We start from the raw sequence: 17,761 nt of genomic DNA, 5'->3' as shown, positions 1-17,761 counted from the left end.
TCAATCCACAAGTGTTGATGCCAGGGGTACCCCTAATAAACACCCCAACACTGAGCAGCATCCAAGTCTGCATCTCAGAGAACCAAACGGCACAAGGTATCAAAAAACATTCCAGTACTTAGGGAGGATTTTTATTTGAACATTACTGTTTACATATATAACATTTTTAAATTGCCAAATAAAATGGTGGAAACAAGGACTTGTGAATGTGGTTACCTTTGGTTAAAAACCCTCAATCTAAAGTTGTCTGACCCAAATGAAAGTTATATATTAATAATAAAATAAAACTATCATGTTGAACCCTATGAAAGTACCATTTTATAGGTTAAAAAAAAGGTTGAATGTTAGCAGTTACATACACATGGTTCAATCTAACAGAAAAAAATCCATTAGCATTTAAATTTAGAGAACTTTACACTTATTAATAACTCATGTATAAAAGATATAATTAATGAATCAAATTAGAAATCAGAAATACATAATGCTATGGTTATTGATCAGTGCTAAGTACCAAAACTTGTAGGCTGCGGCTAAAGTGGGACTTGGGGGGAAAAAAAAAACGAAACAGGCTTTATGTAACTATAAAAATAAAATAGTAAAAAAAATAAAAAAGTTAAAAATTAATGTTTCCAATTTAAGAAATTAGACAAAAAAATCTCAAATGTGGAAGGAAAGAAAGAATAATATGAATAATATGAACTAGAAAACAAAAAAAAAGAGAGATTCAATCAAGCCAAAAAAACTGATTCTTTGAAAATAGGAAAAAGTCATGTAAGACTATTCATAAAAAGAAAAGACTAAAAGAAAATTAAAAAGCATTAAGCCACAATTATAGATGCTGCAGAAATTAAACATATAAGATATTGCAAATAACCTTATGCTAATTAAACTTAAAATTCACAGAAACAGATTCACTCCTAGAGAAATGAAACTTAACCAAATTGATTCTGTAGAAATAACAAACTGAATAGTCCTAAAATAATTACCAGAAATTAACCAGACATTGATGGTTGCACAGCATACTGAATATGATTAGTGCCACTACAATTGTATCTTTAAAAACAGTTATGTGGCAAATTTTGTTGTATATATTTTTTGATAAAAAAATGTAAAAAAATACTCAATCTAGAAGATAATTGATCATACATCTTTTCTTATTTACCAAATCACCTAGAAGGGCTCCTATTTTCAAAAAGTATATTTTCTCTCCCTTCTCTTTTAAAATATATAATGTTATTCTTCTGTATTTTTTTTTTTTCTGGAGGAAGGATGCCCTGCTCTCATATAATATCACTTAAACTAATCTATATTTTTTGTTTTTCCCATTTTCTCTGTACTGTTTTAACCAGAAGTCTTTGGGTAGGATAATGGAACCCAGTTCTGTTAAAAGAAGTGGTGAGACAAAAAGGCAACTTGACATAGTCTTCAAATAAACAGAATCCTGTCTAATATAATTGGACAGCAGTATATAATTTGAGTAGAAGCAAAAAACATCTGTGATGACTTCAATTTGTACCTTAGAGAATGAGCTCTGGCTCTGGAGTCTCTCAAGGCACAAAACCTGGTAGACAGCTTTTACTGGTGGCCTACATCTCTGATTTGGATAAGGAAAAAAAAATAATATCATACAAATAAAAACCCTTTTGCAAGAGCTTGGAATCCAATTAAGATTTTGCATCTGTAAATATTTATTGCTGGTATAAGGAAAATATAATATAGCTTATGCAGTGCAAAAACTATTGGATAAATGCCTTCAGAACAGACGTGACCTTATGGTAGAATTGCAATGCTGACTCTGAAATTAAGTCAGGACTGTCCATTGAAAGCCTTCATAATCACCTTGTCACTGTGAGTGCTATCTGGCTATTTTCTTTTGAAGTACATCTGAGGAGAAAAAAGACAAAAACAACATGTTTAGAAGTTTTAAAGTCCTCCTCTCTAAGGCAGTGTGTTTCTAGGCTTCCCCAGTGGTCTAGTGGTAAGAATTCACCTGCCAAAGCAAAGGGACACAGGTTCAATCCCTGGTCCAGGAAGATCTCACATGCCATGAAAAAACTGGGCCCATGTGCCACAACTACTGAAGCCCGAGCACCCTGGAAGCTGTGCTCTGCAACAAGAGAAGCCACTGCAATGAGAACCCAGAGCACCCTGAAGAAGCCCATAATCCACACTTGCCACAACTAGAGAATGCCTGTGCACAGCAACAGAGACACAATGCAGCCAAATGTAAGTAAACAAAATTTAAAAAAATTGACAGTCTGACAGCTTGTTCTCTTAAGGGGATTGAGCACATGCAGAAATAATGTTAAGAAGATACTCAACTGGGATGGGAATCAGGATAAGTATTTCGTTATGTCTTTCCATACAGCTGACCTGAGCCAGTGGCAGGACTGAAATCCAACAGTGATGTTCTGCCACCCTATGAACCTGGGTGATAGTCCAGCCTTGGCTATCATGTGACAGAAGGAGCACAATGTTCTCAGACTCGACACAGAATGCAGTATCTAGGGCAGCCCTCAGCCTCCCCCAGTAATTGCCCCTCTGTGCTCCCTGGACCAGGTCTGTGACCTTGGGTGAGCCCTGGACCCAATCTCCTCATCTATGACATGGATAAAAATGGACCATCATGAGATTAAGTGAAATCATACATGTGAGAACAATGTAAAATAAATTATAAAGAACTAGCATATTAAAAAGCAGAGACATTACTTTGCCAACAAAGGTCCATCTAGTCAAGACTATGGTTTTTCCAGTGGTCATGTATGGATATGAGAGTTAGACTGTGAAGAAAGCTGAGCACCGAAGAATTGATGCTTTTGAACTATGGTGTTGGAGAAGACTCTTGAGAGTCCCTTGGACTGCAAGGAGATCCAACCAGTCCATCCTAAAGGAGATCAGTCCTGGGTGTTCATTGGTGGGACTGATGTTGAAGCTGAAACTCCAATACTTTGGCCACCTCATGCAAAGAGTTGACTGATTGGAAAAGACCCTGATGCTGGGAGGGATTGGGGCAGGAGGGGAAGGGGACAACAGAGGATGAGATGACTGGATGGCATCACTGACTCGATGGACATGAGTTTGGGTAAACTTCAGAAGTTGGTGATAGACAGGGAGGCCTGGAGTGCTGTGATTCATAGGGTCGCAAAGAGTCGGATGCGACAGAGCGACTGAACTGAACTGAACACAAATGTAACTTACCACTAATATTGTTAGAGTAGGTGCAGGATTACTAGACCAGGAATACAAGATTTATAGTTCTATGACTTGTGTTTACTTCTGCATGAATGTTACACTTGATTTAAAAAATTCATTGAAAGAAAAGATTTCTAATTCTGTATCTGCTGCAAATTAGCTTAACACCTTAAGATGGCCTTAGTACATAGGGCCATCTTCCTTCTAAGGTGTCTTAGTTACCTCACCTGTAAAATGAGGGTGTTGAATCCTATTATCTTATCTGGACCTATCCAAAATTCTGTGATCAATTTCCCATTACTCAATGTCTTGATAATATACAGTGATAACGGTTTTTAAATGAAGACTTTGACACATAGGTGGGGACACTTTCTTTGATGTGAAATACCTAAGCTCAAAAGACCAAAAGGTTTGGGAGATTTCTGGCTGTTCTGTGACTAGGTTACATAGGGAATCACAAATGACTATCAAATCTTCGGGAATAAGGTTTGACTGGGAGACACACTAGAGTGGTTGAAAGCACTCTGATTTTTAGGCATAAAAAAATATATAGGGCTCCAAGTGCAGCTACTCTATATCTGCATACAATATAAGTACTTTGAAAAGTTCAGAACACAGACTGTCATCCCTGAACCTAAATTTGAATGACTCTGTCAACTATTCACCCAGTTCTGTGACCCTGTGCAATTTCCTACCCTTTGAACAGTGAAAGGTACAGCTTTTCATTTCTTCATTTCTGAGAAAGAAGAATGAGATGAAGTAGGGACAGATGGAATTTAGGGTATATTTCAGATAAACTTTTCATAAAGAAGTACTTATATACTGGGGCATGTTTTCTTTAAGTGATATTTTAAATATTACACAAGTAATTTTATTCTAAATACAAGTGAAAATCTGGGAAATGCAGAAAAGTATAAAGAAGGAAATATGACCTATGATTTAATGTCCAGAGATAAAGTTTCAATGGGAAGCTTCATTCCACCCTGAGCCATGCATCTCAAGGGGCAAGAACACCAGACCTTCCCTCCCTCCATCAACCCCACTCCCACCTTGTTCCAGAAAGAATTACAGGAAGCTACATGACATTGATTAAGTCCCTTAACCAAACCTCAGTTACCACATTTGTAGGACCTGACCATTGTTAGGAAGACACCACGTGACCTGAACGTTATCCATTGAGAACCCTTCTCACACTCTGCATGCTGCTTAGTGCTTCACATATCTCATCTCTGAGAAAGTGCTTTGTAAACCTTCAAGCACCATTCTGACTACGGAGTTAGGTATTGTGAGTTCTTGATTTGTCCTGATGACAATTTCATTTTCTAGAAGGTAGAGGAAGCATGGGGGGTAACTAGATCTAAGTCTAAACAAGAGGGAATTAGGGAGAAAGTGACAGTATCAGGTAGGTAGTTTCTTTACAGATTAGAAAACAGAAGAGACCTACACTTTTCCCTGGTAGATCTTCTTAGACCCAAAATATTCCAAAAATTTTTCCTTAAACTCTCAAATTTGCTGGATGTCCCTTGATAGCACTTGTGTTACCAATGTGCTGAGCACCAATCAGAATGAAATGTAAAGGTTCTGCAAAATGAGAGTGTTCTGTGTTCCATGAGAATCTGAACACAGAGTCCAAGTGTGTGGAAGTGCAATCTGCCATCTCTCACTTATGCACATGAGTGCACACATATCCTGACCCCACCCCACCACTGCTGCATATTCTGAGCAGATCTGCCTTCCACCCGCCACGTGTTATTAAGACCCAGTCATGAAGCTTAGTTTCTGGAAGCTTCTAATTGAAAAGGGCACAGAGTGCTTGTTACCAGACCCCTAGTGTTAAGAGAAGGCAATGGCAACCCACTCCAGTACTCTTGCCTGGAAAATCCCATGGACAGAGGAGCCTGGTAGGCTGCAGTCCATGGGGTCTCTAACAGTTGGACATGACTGAGCGCCTTCACTTTCACTTTTCACTTTCATGCATTGGAGAAAGAAATGGCAACCCACTCCAGTGTTCTTGCCTGGAGAACCCCAGGGACGGTAGAGCCTGGTGGGCTGCCATCTGTGGGGTCGCACAGAGTCGGACACGACTGAAGTGACTTAGCAGCAGCAGCGGCAGTGTTAAGAGTGAATCCTGAAGATGAACTTTAATTACAACTCTCTGCAGCAGGCTTACCTGTTTTGCTCTTTCAGCGAGAGCAACAGCCTCGGCCTCACCCAGTTGTTGTACCATCTTGTAAAATACGCTGTTTTTATTGAGCAGCAAAACATGTGGCTTACCATATTCTTCCAGTTTCCCTGAATCCAAGACCTGTTAATCAGCAGAAAAAAATAAAACCCATAGTATACAGTGTTTTGCAATAAAGTATTATAACTCAGACAATATTTTATAAAGCAACAGGAGGAGAAGAGTAGAGAAAATCTATTTGGGTGCTAGACCTGGCTGGTGTTTTAATGGTTTGATTGCCTTGTTCTACTAGGCAGACAAAGGCCTAACCTGATCTTTTATTACAACATTATAGGAAAGGAAAAAAAATGAAAGTTTTCAGCAGTGTGTGATATTTTAAAGTTCTGCCAAAGGCATTTGGGGTAGTTATCATTAATCAGTCTTTTAGCTCAGACTCTGAGCTTTGAAGATCATTTATACAGATACACAGAGTTGGGAAATTTCCTGGTTCAAGAAAATCAAATTCAATTTATCTAAAAAGCAGGTTAATGTCAGACGAACCAGATTGCAGTGACCTGACAGAAAATTAATTGTTAAGTTGGTTTGATAGAATATGAACAATATTTGGGAAAAAAGTAAATGTCTCGAGTTTCATTAGGGTTGTGAACTAAACAATTGCCTGTAGTATCACTAAACAGAGGATGTTGCAACCATCAAGCCCACCACATTAGAGCTGCCCTGACACTAGGCCCCAAAGGAACTCAGGATGGAAAGAGAATGCTGCAGCCTCTCTCAGCAGCACACCCTGAGGAGACTCAGGAGGAGAAAAAGACAAGACCCTGGCCCCAGATAGCTAAGATGCATATCAAACAAAGCATTTCAGTGAGCCCAGACTTTGCATCTTCCCATAAATAGGAAAGCCCTAAATTCATTAACTTGAGACATCTGGTTTTCTTGAAAAATAACCTTTTGTTGTTCTGACTACCTGGTCTTTTGTTGCAAAAACTCATATGTACCCTGGCTTCCCCTCTTGACTTTTCAGAACCATTTCTCAGCATTATCTAAGATGCTGTGTCCTGGACTTGAAGTCCTCACTCAGGCTGTTTGCCACATAAAACATATCTCTCAATGTCATGGTTGTGTTTTCTTTTTAGTTGATAGGGTCCTGGATTGTTAGCTGCTAAGAGGGGCAGAACCCCTGGTCTGAGAGGGTTAAGATGCTTCTTCAGCTTAATTTTGTAGTTTATTACTCTCAGAGTGAAAGACTGGCAAAAGAAGCTGCTACTTAGCAGCATTAGCAGAACTGCTCTGCACAGAAGAAATCTCTAGAAACTCAATTTTTTCTTTGAATAAGGCTAAAGAAGCAAGTAAGAAATCGAGCTTCAAATTCTAATGCTCACAGCCCACACATTACCCTGGTGGGTAGCCCAATCTGAACTGCAGAGGATTTGAATCTGTTTTCACAAATTGTCTTTCTTTGCTTCTTTATCTTTCTTTCTTCAGGGGCCTTGGCCCTGAAGGGCAAGGGTCTTTTGGCCCTTTTGTGCACACTGATATTCCCCTAGATGAAAATTAAAAGGGAGAGGAAGGGGCTCTTAACTCTGCCTTTCTACTTATTAGTGACTTTGTGTAATGGTTTTACAGTAGAAAAGAGAGTTTGAAACCACTGGCTTAAATGACATAGCTATAAAAATAGTTCTGATGTTAGGTGGTACTTAGTTCTTCATTTAATCATATTTAGAATAACTGTATCTTAAGAGAATACACTGAAACTCTAAACAGGAAGCAGGTTGTTTTTTCCATATCTAGGTATCACAGTTCATTCCATCCCATGGTATCTAATTGGAAACATTGTCTCATTTTCCAGTTAATTTTTTGTTTACTCCTGTGAATCATTGCTAAGGATGGCTTTCTCAAGAGAGTTCAAGAATAATTGAATCTGTCACATCCACATAGTATTTTAAATACTCTATAATATGCCGTGTTACTTTAGACGACCCATATTGTGTAGTTTTACTTAAACATAGCACAATAAAACATAACGACTCCTCTTCATGTTGAAGAAGAAAATATGCAGTATTAAAACACAGGTCTTTATCACCTGTCATTAATGGAGAAGACAGTCTCTCCAGCAAGTGGTGCTGGGAAAGCTGGACAGCTACATGAGAATCAATAAAATTAGAATACTCCCACACATCATATACAAAAATAAACTCAAAATGGTTTAAAGACCTAGCATAAGACATGACTCCATAAAACTCCTAGAACAGAAATATGCAAGACATTCTCAGACATAAATGGTAGCAATGTTTTCTTAGATCAGTCTCTCAAGGCAAAAGAAATAAAAGCAAAAATAAACAAATGGGACCTAATCAAACTTAGAAACTTTTGCACAGCAAAATAAATCATCAACAAAATGAAAAGACAACCTACAGATTGGGAAAAAATATTTGCAAATGATGCCACCGACAAGGGGTTAATGAAAAGGCAAGGGGTTAATATCTACTAACAATTCACACAACTCAATTTTCCTTTGAGGGATGATTTTCTTATTTTATAAAGCCACATCCTAACATTTATAAACCAGCAGGGAAAGAACAAAGAAAGAGAGAAGATGAAAATGAGAGAGAAGAGGCATAGAAGGAGGAAGGAAGGAAATAAAGCTAAGGAAGGAAATTACTAGATTATTAAATTACTAAGGAAGAAAGAACCAATCAAACCTGGAAGATACTAGATGGACACCCAAAAACCAAAACTTGGAGCCTGCTGTGTGTGCAGAGTCCAGATCTACTGTGTAAGAGATGGGCTGGTTGTTTATCTGCAGTACCTCAGCCCCCATCCACTTTTCTTTTTATACTCTCATCTGTGATGCAGTGGCTGGGTTTCTGCAAATCACGTTTCAGAGTACCCTTGGCCTGCTGGCCCTTTGTCAGGTTCTGCCAGTAGCAGGCACTTGAGGGACACTGAAGGTGGGAGTCAGAGCCAGTGGTCTACCTGGTTTCTGCTCTTCCTGCAGCATTGCTTTAGCAGTGAGATGTGACGAAAGCTCCCAACTTCTATTAGCAAATGGAGAACCAGCCCCATCCTGCTCCCTCACAAATATGACCAGCAACTGGGCAGGGACCTCTCCTTGGAGGTCTGAGCACTGACTCTTTACAGCTTCTCCTCTGAGTTCTTAGGTCTGGAGATCTCTCCTAGGACATGCTAGCTGCTTCCTAAAATTATTACCCCAGTGTTTCATTTTTGTTGCCCTCTGATTTCTATGTAGCAAATTTCCTGTATTAAGTCCTTTCTGTTGAAATACTTTGTTTTTCTCATTAGGCCCCTTTATCTCAAGGACTCACCTCTGACAGCAACAGCTGTGAAATCCTGCAACTTTAGCCAACAACTTTCTGGCAGTCTAATTGAAAGGCTAAGTTTTTGATTAAGGGAATACAAAAATGCTGATGCAGTTGTGACTCAGCCAAAATGACGGTGTTCTACCTTTCTGAAATATGAAGCCATAACTTGGATCTGGCATATTTTCATGGTTGGACATCTTTTAAAAAATGACAATTTAATAAACTTTTAACTCATTATTGACCAGAGATGCACTGATACATCTTTTCTTACCTGAATGTTACTGACCAGAGATGTTTCAATATTTCCTTACATAACAAATCACCAGCCAAAGGTGTTAGTTTTTGCAAAAATCCCCTGGTCAATAATGTGTTAATATAAAAATAGGAAATCACTGGATGTATTATTTAATAGACCTTCTGAAAGTATAGTTAAGTACTTGAGTTATTGTCAGGAATGAGAGGGGAAACAGAGAAAATTAAATTACTGCAGGTTCCTATCAAATTTTACAAGGAAGGGTAAGTTGAAAAGCTGAGCATAAATGGAAACAACTGAAACTCTGCAGGTGAGGGGTCTTACCATTATCTTGTCACTGTCAACAACGTTGCTCAGTCTGTTTGTGATGGTTAGCACAGAGCATTGAACAAATGTCTCATAGATTGTTTTTTGTATTAACTCATCAGTTCTAGAATTAAAGAAGTTAATTTAGTTCAACATCCACTAGAAAAGTTGACTTAAGACTTTAAAATATCATATGATATTTTTATAATGCTTTTAAAATGGACACTTTAAGGCATAATCTTGTTCCTAAAAACATAAGTATAAAAGCTCTTAGAAATTTACTATTTTTCATAAAACAATGGAAAATAGTCTTCCCTCAAAATTGCTTGAAAGTATCAGGAGCTGGATTTAGGAATATAGCTCTCTCAGGATGCCTCATAATAACATTTACACCATGTAACATGTCTTGGTTTCTTATTTTATTTTCTGGAATTAATACTAACAAGAGATACCTTTAAGACAATGAGAGCTCTTAGAAATTTTTCTTAGCATTGCTAAAAGTTTTCCATTTACCACATGTAAATCTTGGATACCAGGTTTTATAGATCTCAGCTCATTACCTTGGATCCACGTTTGATGTGGCTTCATCAATAATCAGTATCCGATTTTTCCCGAGAAAAGCCCTGGCAAGGCACAATAGTTGTCGCTGTCCAACACTCAAGTTTGGTCCTAATTCTGCTAATTCAGTATCCATTTTACCAGGAAGACCTTGGATGGTTTCTTTAAGTTGTACCTGTGGATACAATAAGAACTTTTTCCTAAACAAACTGCTATTGAATAGACAAGCCTCCTGGGCTTCCCTTGTGGCTCAGCTGGCAAAGAACCCACCTGCAATGCTGGAGACCTGGGCACGACCTCTGGTTGGGAAGATCTCCTGGAGAAGGGAAAGGCTACCCACTCTAGTATTCTGACCTGGAGAATTCCATGGACTGTATAGTCCATGGTGTCACAAAGAGTCAGACATGACTGAGCAACTTCCACTTTCACTTGGACACTAGGGCTTTGAAGTCCTCAGGACTTATTATGTGCATGTACAGCCAGGTAATGGAGAGAGCTATTACCAAATAGCATTCACTCAGAAAGATGCTAGAGTCTAGTCAGGACAGAAAGATTTCAGTGTCCCCTACATGTTGTGGAACCTTCTTACTTCTCAAAAAGAAAGGCTGGTGTGGGCTGGAAGGAGACAGGGAAATGCAATCAACAGATGAGGAAGAGGTTTTACCAGAGTAGGACCAGCAGTAAATAAAGTCAAGGGAGAGTCCATTCACCTTAATACAAGGCCCAGGAAGTGGACATGTGAGCTGTCCCACAGCAAGGACTGAACCATGTGATTTCTAATGCACACACTGCTGATGCCCAGATTTCTGTATCTTGGTTTCCTGTGTGATGAGACATACTTGCATCCTAACAGAGACACTATCAATGTTGAACATTTAACTGCATGCTCCCAGTTTGGACATAACAGACTATATTCTTAATCACATATATCCTAGTATCTAAGCTGTTTTGCTCTTTTAACAGAAGCAACACATCAATGATTCATTTCCAGAGCATTATCGACGGTACTCTTTTAGCCTTTGAGTGATAAAGTGTTCACTCATGTGATAAAGTCACTACTCATGTTATATATGTAGAGCTGCCCTTGCTTTTTAGGTGCCCCAATTGGCACTAATTTTTGATAAGACTTCTTCAGTTGACCATCAGCTGGCTATTATTCAGCATATGAAAAATGTATTTTTGGCATATTCTGAAAAATAACCAAGATGAATTGGGCTCCATTCTTAGGACTGTCTTCTTTTTGAATGCCCATATCTGCCAAAAGTGAAGGAGAACGTAGGTTAAGAGAATTTCTTTCTTTTAATGGAAATTCTTAAAGAAGAAAACATATTGGTGCCCTCCTACTCACTTGCAGGTCAACTCTATGAGTTTGGGTTCACTTAGAATCATTTATAAACCAATGACTTGGGTTTTTAGTTTACTTGAAAATTGACATCACTGCTTTAGTGACAACTCTTAGAGTAAGGAATCATCTAATCATTCTGTTTCTCTAGAAATTATTTCTTTATGACATTTGTATGTTTTTCAATGAAAGATGTGGTAGTTTTTCTTTTTAAAAGTCATAAACAATTCATAGAGAAACAAAGTGATGGAATGATTTCTCACTCTAAGACATATCAACAAAGTAACAGGGTCAATTCCAGAGGCAATACATGGAAACTACACTCTTCACTTTGTGAAATGAACTCGTGTTTATTTCTTTTCATAGAAAGCTCCAAATGTAGTTTAAATAAAGGTAGATCTTAGTGTCGTCCACCACTTCCACCACCTCATCATTTTCAGAATTGTGAGGCTACTAAATTTTGGCTCGTACAGATGAATTAAGTTTGGGCCAAGTTCTAAGGTAGCTTTTGACAGGATTTGTCTCCCATTTAATGTTTCCTCTCTATCTCTGGAACAATGTGTTCTAAAATTCTGGAGTAATTTTAGTACCTGAGAATCTGTGAAGACATATCTTGAGCTGGGGAACAAATAGAAAAATAAATTTCCAGTACTTCCAGTTTTTTTGTTTTTTTTTTTTAAGATACCACACTATCACCATTAAATACACCCTGTGGTTTCAAGATCAGTGGGTTATCCTATCTTTATCTTTGATCGTTAAGTATACGCCTCACTTCTCTTCTAGAATTTCACTGTAGAAAGACTCACAAATTTAAATGAAATCAGGAGTTCACAACTTCTCAAGTAGAAGGTGAAGCAGTCAGCATGATTTAGGAAAATAAAATCCCCATGTTGGAAAGCAGGGTGGGTGTATAAAGACTGTCTGCTGACATTCTTCAGAAACCAGAATTACTGGCAGGAAATCACCAGGCCTCCAAATCTGCCTGCTCGCAGTCAAGGCTCATCTGTATATTACAGATCTCAGAGCTTCCCTGGAAGAGTGACACTAAATGACAAATGCACCAATTCAAAACAACATGGACAATCAGTCGTTTGGATTTTTGTAAAAAAACAATTTTTTAAAAAAGAAATAAGCCACACTTCTCTGAAATGAAGTGGTCAATCAAATATTTAATATCTATGTATTAAGGGTTACTTTTTAAAAGTAAAAGATTAAGCTAGGGCCTATGAAAAATTGGAAAGTCTGAATGTATTTTAGAAGTCTAAACATAGTTTCTGCCATCAATTTGCAAAACTAGGGCCAATACACAAAATAACTTGTATCAAAGTATACAAACCAACAGCAAATTAACCCATCAAAATCCTTTGCATGCGAGGGTGAGGAAATTCACAGAAGTGGGCCAAAAGGACATATAATACAAATAACAGAAAATTCTCTATAAATGAATGTATCCATAAAAAAAACTTGGCAAATCTCCAGGGTCTCTTACCTACATTCATGCTGCAGCATTTAAAGGACCTGATTGTCAATAAATAACTATCACATTCCAATTATAAAATTTACCTTTATAGATACTTTCTTCTGAAACTTCATAGCATTTTATTAGTATGATCTCATTTATCTTTCAGTTAATAATGAAAAACTACTTAGTTGTCTCCACTTAGTTGATATTCCTTAAGACCAGAGGAATAAAATGAACACTGCAAGGTAATTAAGGTAAATAATTCACTTGGTCACTTAGTAGAATTTGAACTCATAATTATAACTTCTCATTTAGTCTTCTATTTAAGACAAGAAAATGTATCTAGTTGCTTTGGGTATTAGAGGAAAAGCTAAAATGAAAGCATATGGCATTATCTTGTTGCTTTCCATCACTATTATATACATATTTTAATTTACACATGTACCCATATTACCAGTGTTCCCCTAGCAGGTAAGCAAAGTTAGTTAAACCAATAAACTCTCCTTAATTACTGAAAGTGAAAAGTGAAAGTGAAAGTTGCTCAGTTCTGTCCAACTCTTTGTGATCCCATGGATTACATAGTCCATGGAATTCTCCAGGCCAGACTACTGGTGTGGGTAGCCTTTCCTTTCTTTAGTAGATCACAACTCTTCACTACTATAAATGTACATACTCATATACTGATGCTAACAAGTTAATTTCATTACAAAAATTACCTCTTCTAAGGCATTCCATAGATCCTCCTCCTTATGATCATCAAAAGGATCCAGATTTGTCTTCATTGTTCCAGTGAATAAAACTGGTTCCTAAATATCCCCAAACAGGAAATTTTATTAGTGCAACATCTTTCATCTTGTTTGTATGCTTACAGAACAGAATTAAAGTGCCAAAATAATCCCCCTCACAATTCACTATAATCATTAATAATAAGGCTATAAATGCTTGTTTATAAAATAGCATCTCTAAATTAACCTCCCACTGTAGAAAGTATGCTCAAAAATATCTCTGGACCATTGGACACTAACAAAAGAAAATGTTGAAAAGTGTCACCTTAAGAAGAAGAGGAGAAAAGATTTGATTTTTCAAAAATGCCTTCCTAGTAATGTCTTGCTATTCAGTCGCTCAGTCATGTCTGACTCTTTGTGACTCCATAGACTGCTTCCCCCCAATTATCTGTTTCCCAAAAAAATGAGGATATACTCATTGGAGGAAATTTACATCCAGAAAACTAGATAAACTCATTGTCAATCCTGGTATGATGCTGGGAAATACCAATAGCACAATTAGTTGTGGTTTGTGCCTCAAAGCAAACCCATTAAATTTTCACACACTGGCACTGAAGAATGAACTAGGATATTTTCTCCATCAGTAAAACAGCCTTCTGGGATAGGGACTCTCTCCACACGTGTGAATAGAACATCTGCACACATAACAAAGAGAACGTCAGCTCCTGGTGCGGTTCCTCTGTCCACAGAGAGATCTCCTTTGATCCTGCACCAGCTGGTCCCCACATTCTCTCACCTGTGCCCAAGGATGACCTGCCTCACAGAACTTCATTATTAACTGCAAGGTCAACAGGACCTGAATCCCACTGTGACAAGAGCAATAATAAAATTATTTTAAATAGCCCAAGCCAGGCTTCAGCAATACGTGAACTGAGAACTTCCAGATGTTCAAGCTGGTTTTAGAAAATGCAGAGGAACCAGAGATCAAATTGCCAATATTTGCTTAATCATCAAAAAAGCAAGAGAGTTCCAGAAAAACATCTACTTCTGCTTTATTGACTATGCCAAAACCTTCGACTGAGTAGATCACAATAAACTGTGGAAAATTCTGAAAGAGATGGGAATACCAGACCACCTGACCTGCTTCTTGAGAAACCTATATGCAGGTCAGGAAGCAACAGTTAGAACTGGACATGGAACAACAGACTGCTTCCAAATAGGAAAAGGAGTACATCAAGGCTGTATATTGTCACCTGCTTATTTAACTTATATGCAGAGTACATCATGAGAAACGCTGGGCTGGAGGAAACACAAGCTGGAATCAAGATTGCTGGAAGAAATATCAATAACCTCAGATATGCAGATGATACCACCCTTATGGCAGAGAGTGAAGGGGAACTGAAAAGCCTCTTGATGAAAGTGAAAGAGGAGAGTGAAAAAGTTGGCTTTAAGCTTAACATTCAGAAAGCTAAGATCATGGCATCTGGTCCCATCACCTCATGGGAAATAGATGAGGAGACAGCGGAAACAGTGACAGACTTTATTTTGGGGGGCTCCAAAATCACTGTGGATGGTGACTGCAGCCATGAAATTAAAAGACGCTTACTTCTTGGAAGGAAAGTTATGACCAACCTAGATAGCATATTAAAAAGCAGAGTCATTACTTTGCCAACAAAGGGCCATCTGATCAAGGCTATGGTTTTTCCAGTGGTCATGTATGGATGTGAGAGTTGGACTGTGAAGAAAGCTGAGTGCCGAAAAATTGATGCTTTTGAACTGTGGTGTTGGAGAAGACTCTTGAGAGTCCCTTGGATTGCAAGGAGATCCAACCAGTCCATCCTGAAGGAGGTAAGTCCTGGGTGTTCATTGGAAGGATTGATGCTGAAGCTGAAACTCCAATACTTTGGCCACCTCATGCGAAGAGTTGACTCATTGGAAAAGACCCTGATGCTGGGAGGGATTGGGGGCAGGAGGAGAAGGGGATGACAGAGGATGAGATGGCAGGATGGCATCACTGACTCGATGGGCATGAGTTTGAGTAAACTCCGGCAGTTTGTGATGGACAGGGAGGCCTGGCGTGCTGCGATTCATGGGGTTGCAAAGAGTCGGACATGACTGAGCAACTGAACTGAACTGAACTGATTCATCTGCTTTGGGAGGAACCACAAGGAAATTACTATGGAAATATATGCCTTGCCGGGTTTCATGAGAAAATACATAAGCCCACGTAGGCCATTTGTATTTTCCTCTGGAAGACTCTAGTAAGCCAGGCCACAAGAATATAAGCAGCAGAGAGGAGCCCAACTGGCTCCTTTCAGTGAAGGGGGAAGAACAAGGGGAGGCACACGTGTGGGAACAAGAGGAGACCTGACTCTTCCACAAGTGTCTGGAACTGCTTGGAATCACCAGCCTCAAATCCCGCCTGGTCTTGGGGCTGGACTTTCCTCCTTACTTCACAAAAGCCTGAGAAGAAAGATGAAGAAGACAGACATTTCTTCTCTCCAGCCATGAAGGAGAATGACACTCAGAGAGTCTCCCTCTCTTTCCCTATTGTCTTATTTTCAAGTTTGGTGAGAAATAGATGCAGAATTGTGTGCCACCAAAAGGATGTATCCCTGAGCAAAATCCAAAATTAAAAAGACATTATAGAGAGAGCTTCATTTGCCCAAAGTTGATTAAGTGGCTGATATACCTCCAAAGCACTGAAAATCACTGGTCACACAACATCTCAAAATGATTATTGAATAGCACTGAAAAATGTGAGGCACAAATTTAAGGTCTCCATTAAAACTCTCCAATTTAGAATCAAAGACTGAACAACCATGTAAGCAATGGTAAGAGTTCCTCGTCAAGGGAATAATCATCATTCTACTTTAGGTTTTTATAAAAAATTGCTTCTTATAACTATTACCTCTAAGAGTCTAAGATGTAGGTGATTTCCCTTCCTTTTAGATATTCCCATTAGGTTTACAAAATCATGTAGATGTGGTCAGGCAAGGAGAGGAAGGCTGGTCCCCAATATTCCATCCCCCTCTCCTAAGGGCAGGATTCTGCTTTAGGGTCCAAGATGAGAGATTCTTCAAGGACTGGTGTTTTAGGACATAAAGGGCCCAATGAGGCCAGGTTAATGAACCAGCTTTGAACCCAGTTGGGAGAAGTGAGACGGGGCTCTGCTTTTAGCAACGACAAGAACATTTCTTTCCCAATCATGGCTTATAATGACCTGAACATTTTTACCCTTCATGTTCCTCTCAGAGCAAATTTACATCTACTAAGAGGTTTAAGTTTTGAATTATCCACCTGGTTTTCAAGGTACACTCTATAGAGGCATTACCTGAGCTAATCTGTCAGTCTAAAACAACATATTGGGCAATTAAGTGTGTTTATTTAGCAGTATTAGATGGAATAACATAGTTTAGTAAAGCAAAAGTATTTCTCTTTGTTATGATATGACAAATATATGTTTCAAAATCAGTAAAATTTCAGTAAAAAGTTGAATGTAAAGAATGATTCTTTAGGCAGCAATCATACAGGAAAAAAGAAGGTAAAGATATCTAAATTGGAAGAGAAGAGGTAAAACTGTCACAGCATACAGATGACATGATACTATATATAGAAAACCCTGAAGACCATTATAAAAATTACTAAAACTGATAAATGAATTCTACAAAGTAGCAGGACACAAGATTAACATACAGATATTTGTTATATTTCTTCACATTAACAGTGAAATACCAGAAAGGGAATGTAAATGTTAAAAAAAAAAATCCCTTTTAAAATCACATAAAAAAAAATTAAAATACATAGGAAGAAACCTGACCAAGGAGGTGACAGACTTATATGCTGACAACTAGAAATATTATAAAAGGAAACTGAAGATGATTCAAAGAAATGGAAATATATTCCATGCTCTTTAATTGTAAGAATTAATATTGCTAAAATGACTATTATCTGAAGCAATCCACAGATTTAAGACAATTGTTAATTAAATTACCCTTGACATTTTTCACAGAACTAGAACTAATACTCCTAAAATGTATATGGAACCATAAAGACCCACAATTGCCAAAGCAATCCTGAGGAAAAAGACAAAAGCAGGAGGCATAACCCTCCCAGACTTCAGAAAATACAGAGCTACAGTTATCAAAATGGCATGATGTTGGCATGAAAATAGACAATGTATAAATGGAACAGAAGAGAGATCCCAGAAATAAGCCCACACACCTACCACCAACAGTCAATCTTCAATAAAGAAGGCAAGACTATACAATGGGGAAAAGACAGTCTCTTCAGCAAGTGATGTTGGGAAAGTTGGTTTACACATGTAAACCAGTGTAGTTAGAACAAAAACCCTTGGACCATATGCAAAAATAAATTCAAAATGGCCTAAAGACTGAAACGAGATATGATACCATAAAACT

The 17,761-nt window shown here is 38.1% G+C and overlaps 1 protein-coding gene across 1 annotated transcript in view; it reads right to left on the bottom strand.

The window, feature by feature from the left end:
- Window positions 1-1,664: 1,664 nt before the first annotated feature.
- Window positions 1,665-17,761, bottom strand: part of LOC110127202 (ATP-binding cassette sub-family C member 4-like) — a 107,697-nt gene continuing 91,600 nt past the window's right edge. Inside the window, exons 28-32 of the mRNA XM_070471120.1 lie at window positions 13,332-13,421; window positions 9,814-9,986; window positions 9,272-9,377; window positions 5,363-5,497; window positions 1,665-1,884 (exon numbers count right to left, since the gene is read on the bottom strand). Coding sequence (XP_070327221.1) covers window positions 1,864-1,884; window positions 5,363-5,497; window positions 9,272-9,377; window positions 9,814-9,986; window positions 13,332-13,421 — 525 coding nt within the window. The 3' untranslated portion in view covers window positions 1,665-1,863. The remainder of the gene's footprint in view (window positions 1,885-5,362; window positions 5,498-9,271; window positions 9,378-9,813; window positions 9,987-13,331; window positions 13,422-17,761) is intronic.

Source organism: Odocoileus virginianus, chromosome 8, assembly GCF_023699985.2.
Source record: "Odocoileus virginianus isolate 20LAN1187 ecotype Illinois chromosome 8, Ovbor_1.2, whole genome shotgun sequence".
NCBI classification, from domain to species: Eukaryota; Metazoa; Chordata; class Mammalia; order Artiodactyla; family Cervidae; genus Odocoileus; species Odocoileus virginianus.
This window is presented reverse-complemented; position numbering and strand designations above follow the sequence as displayed.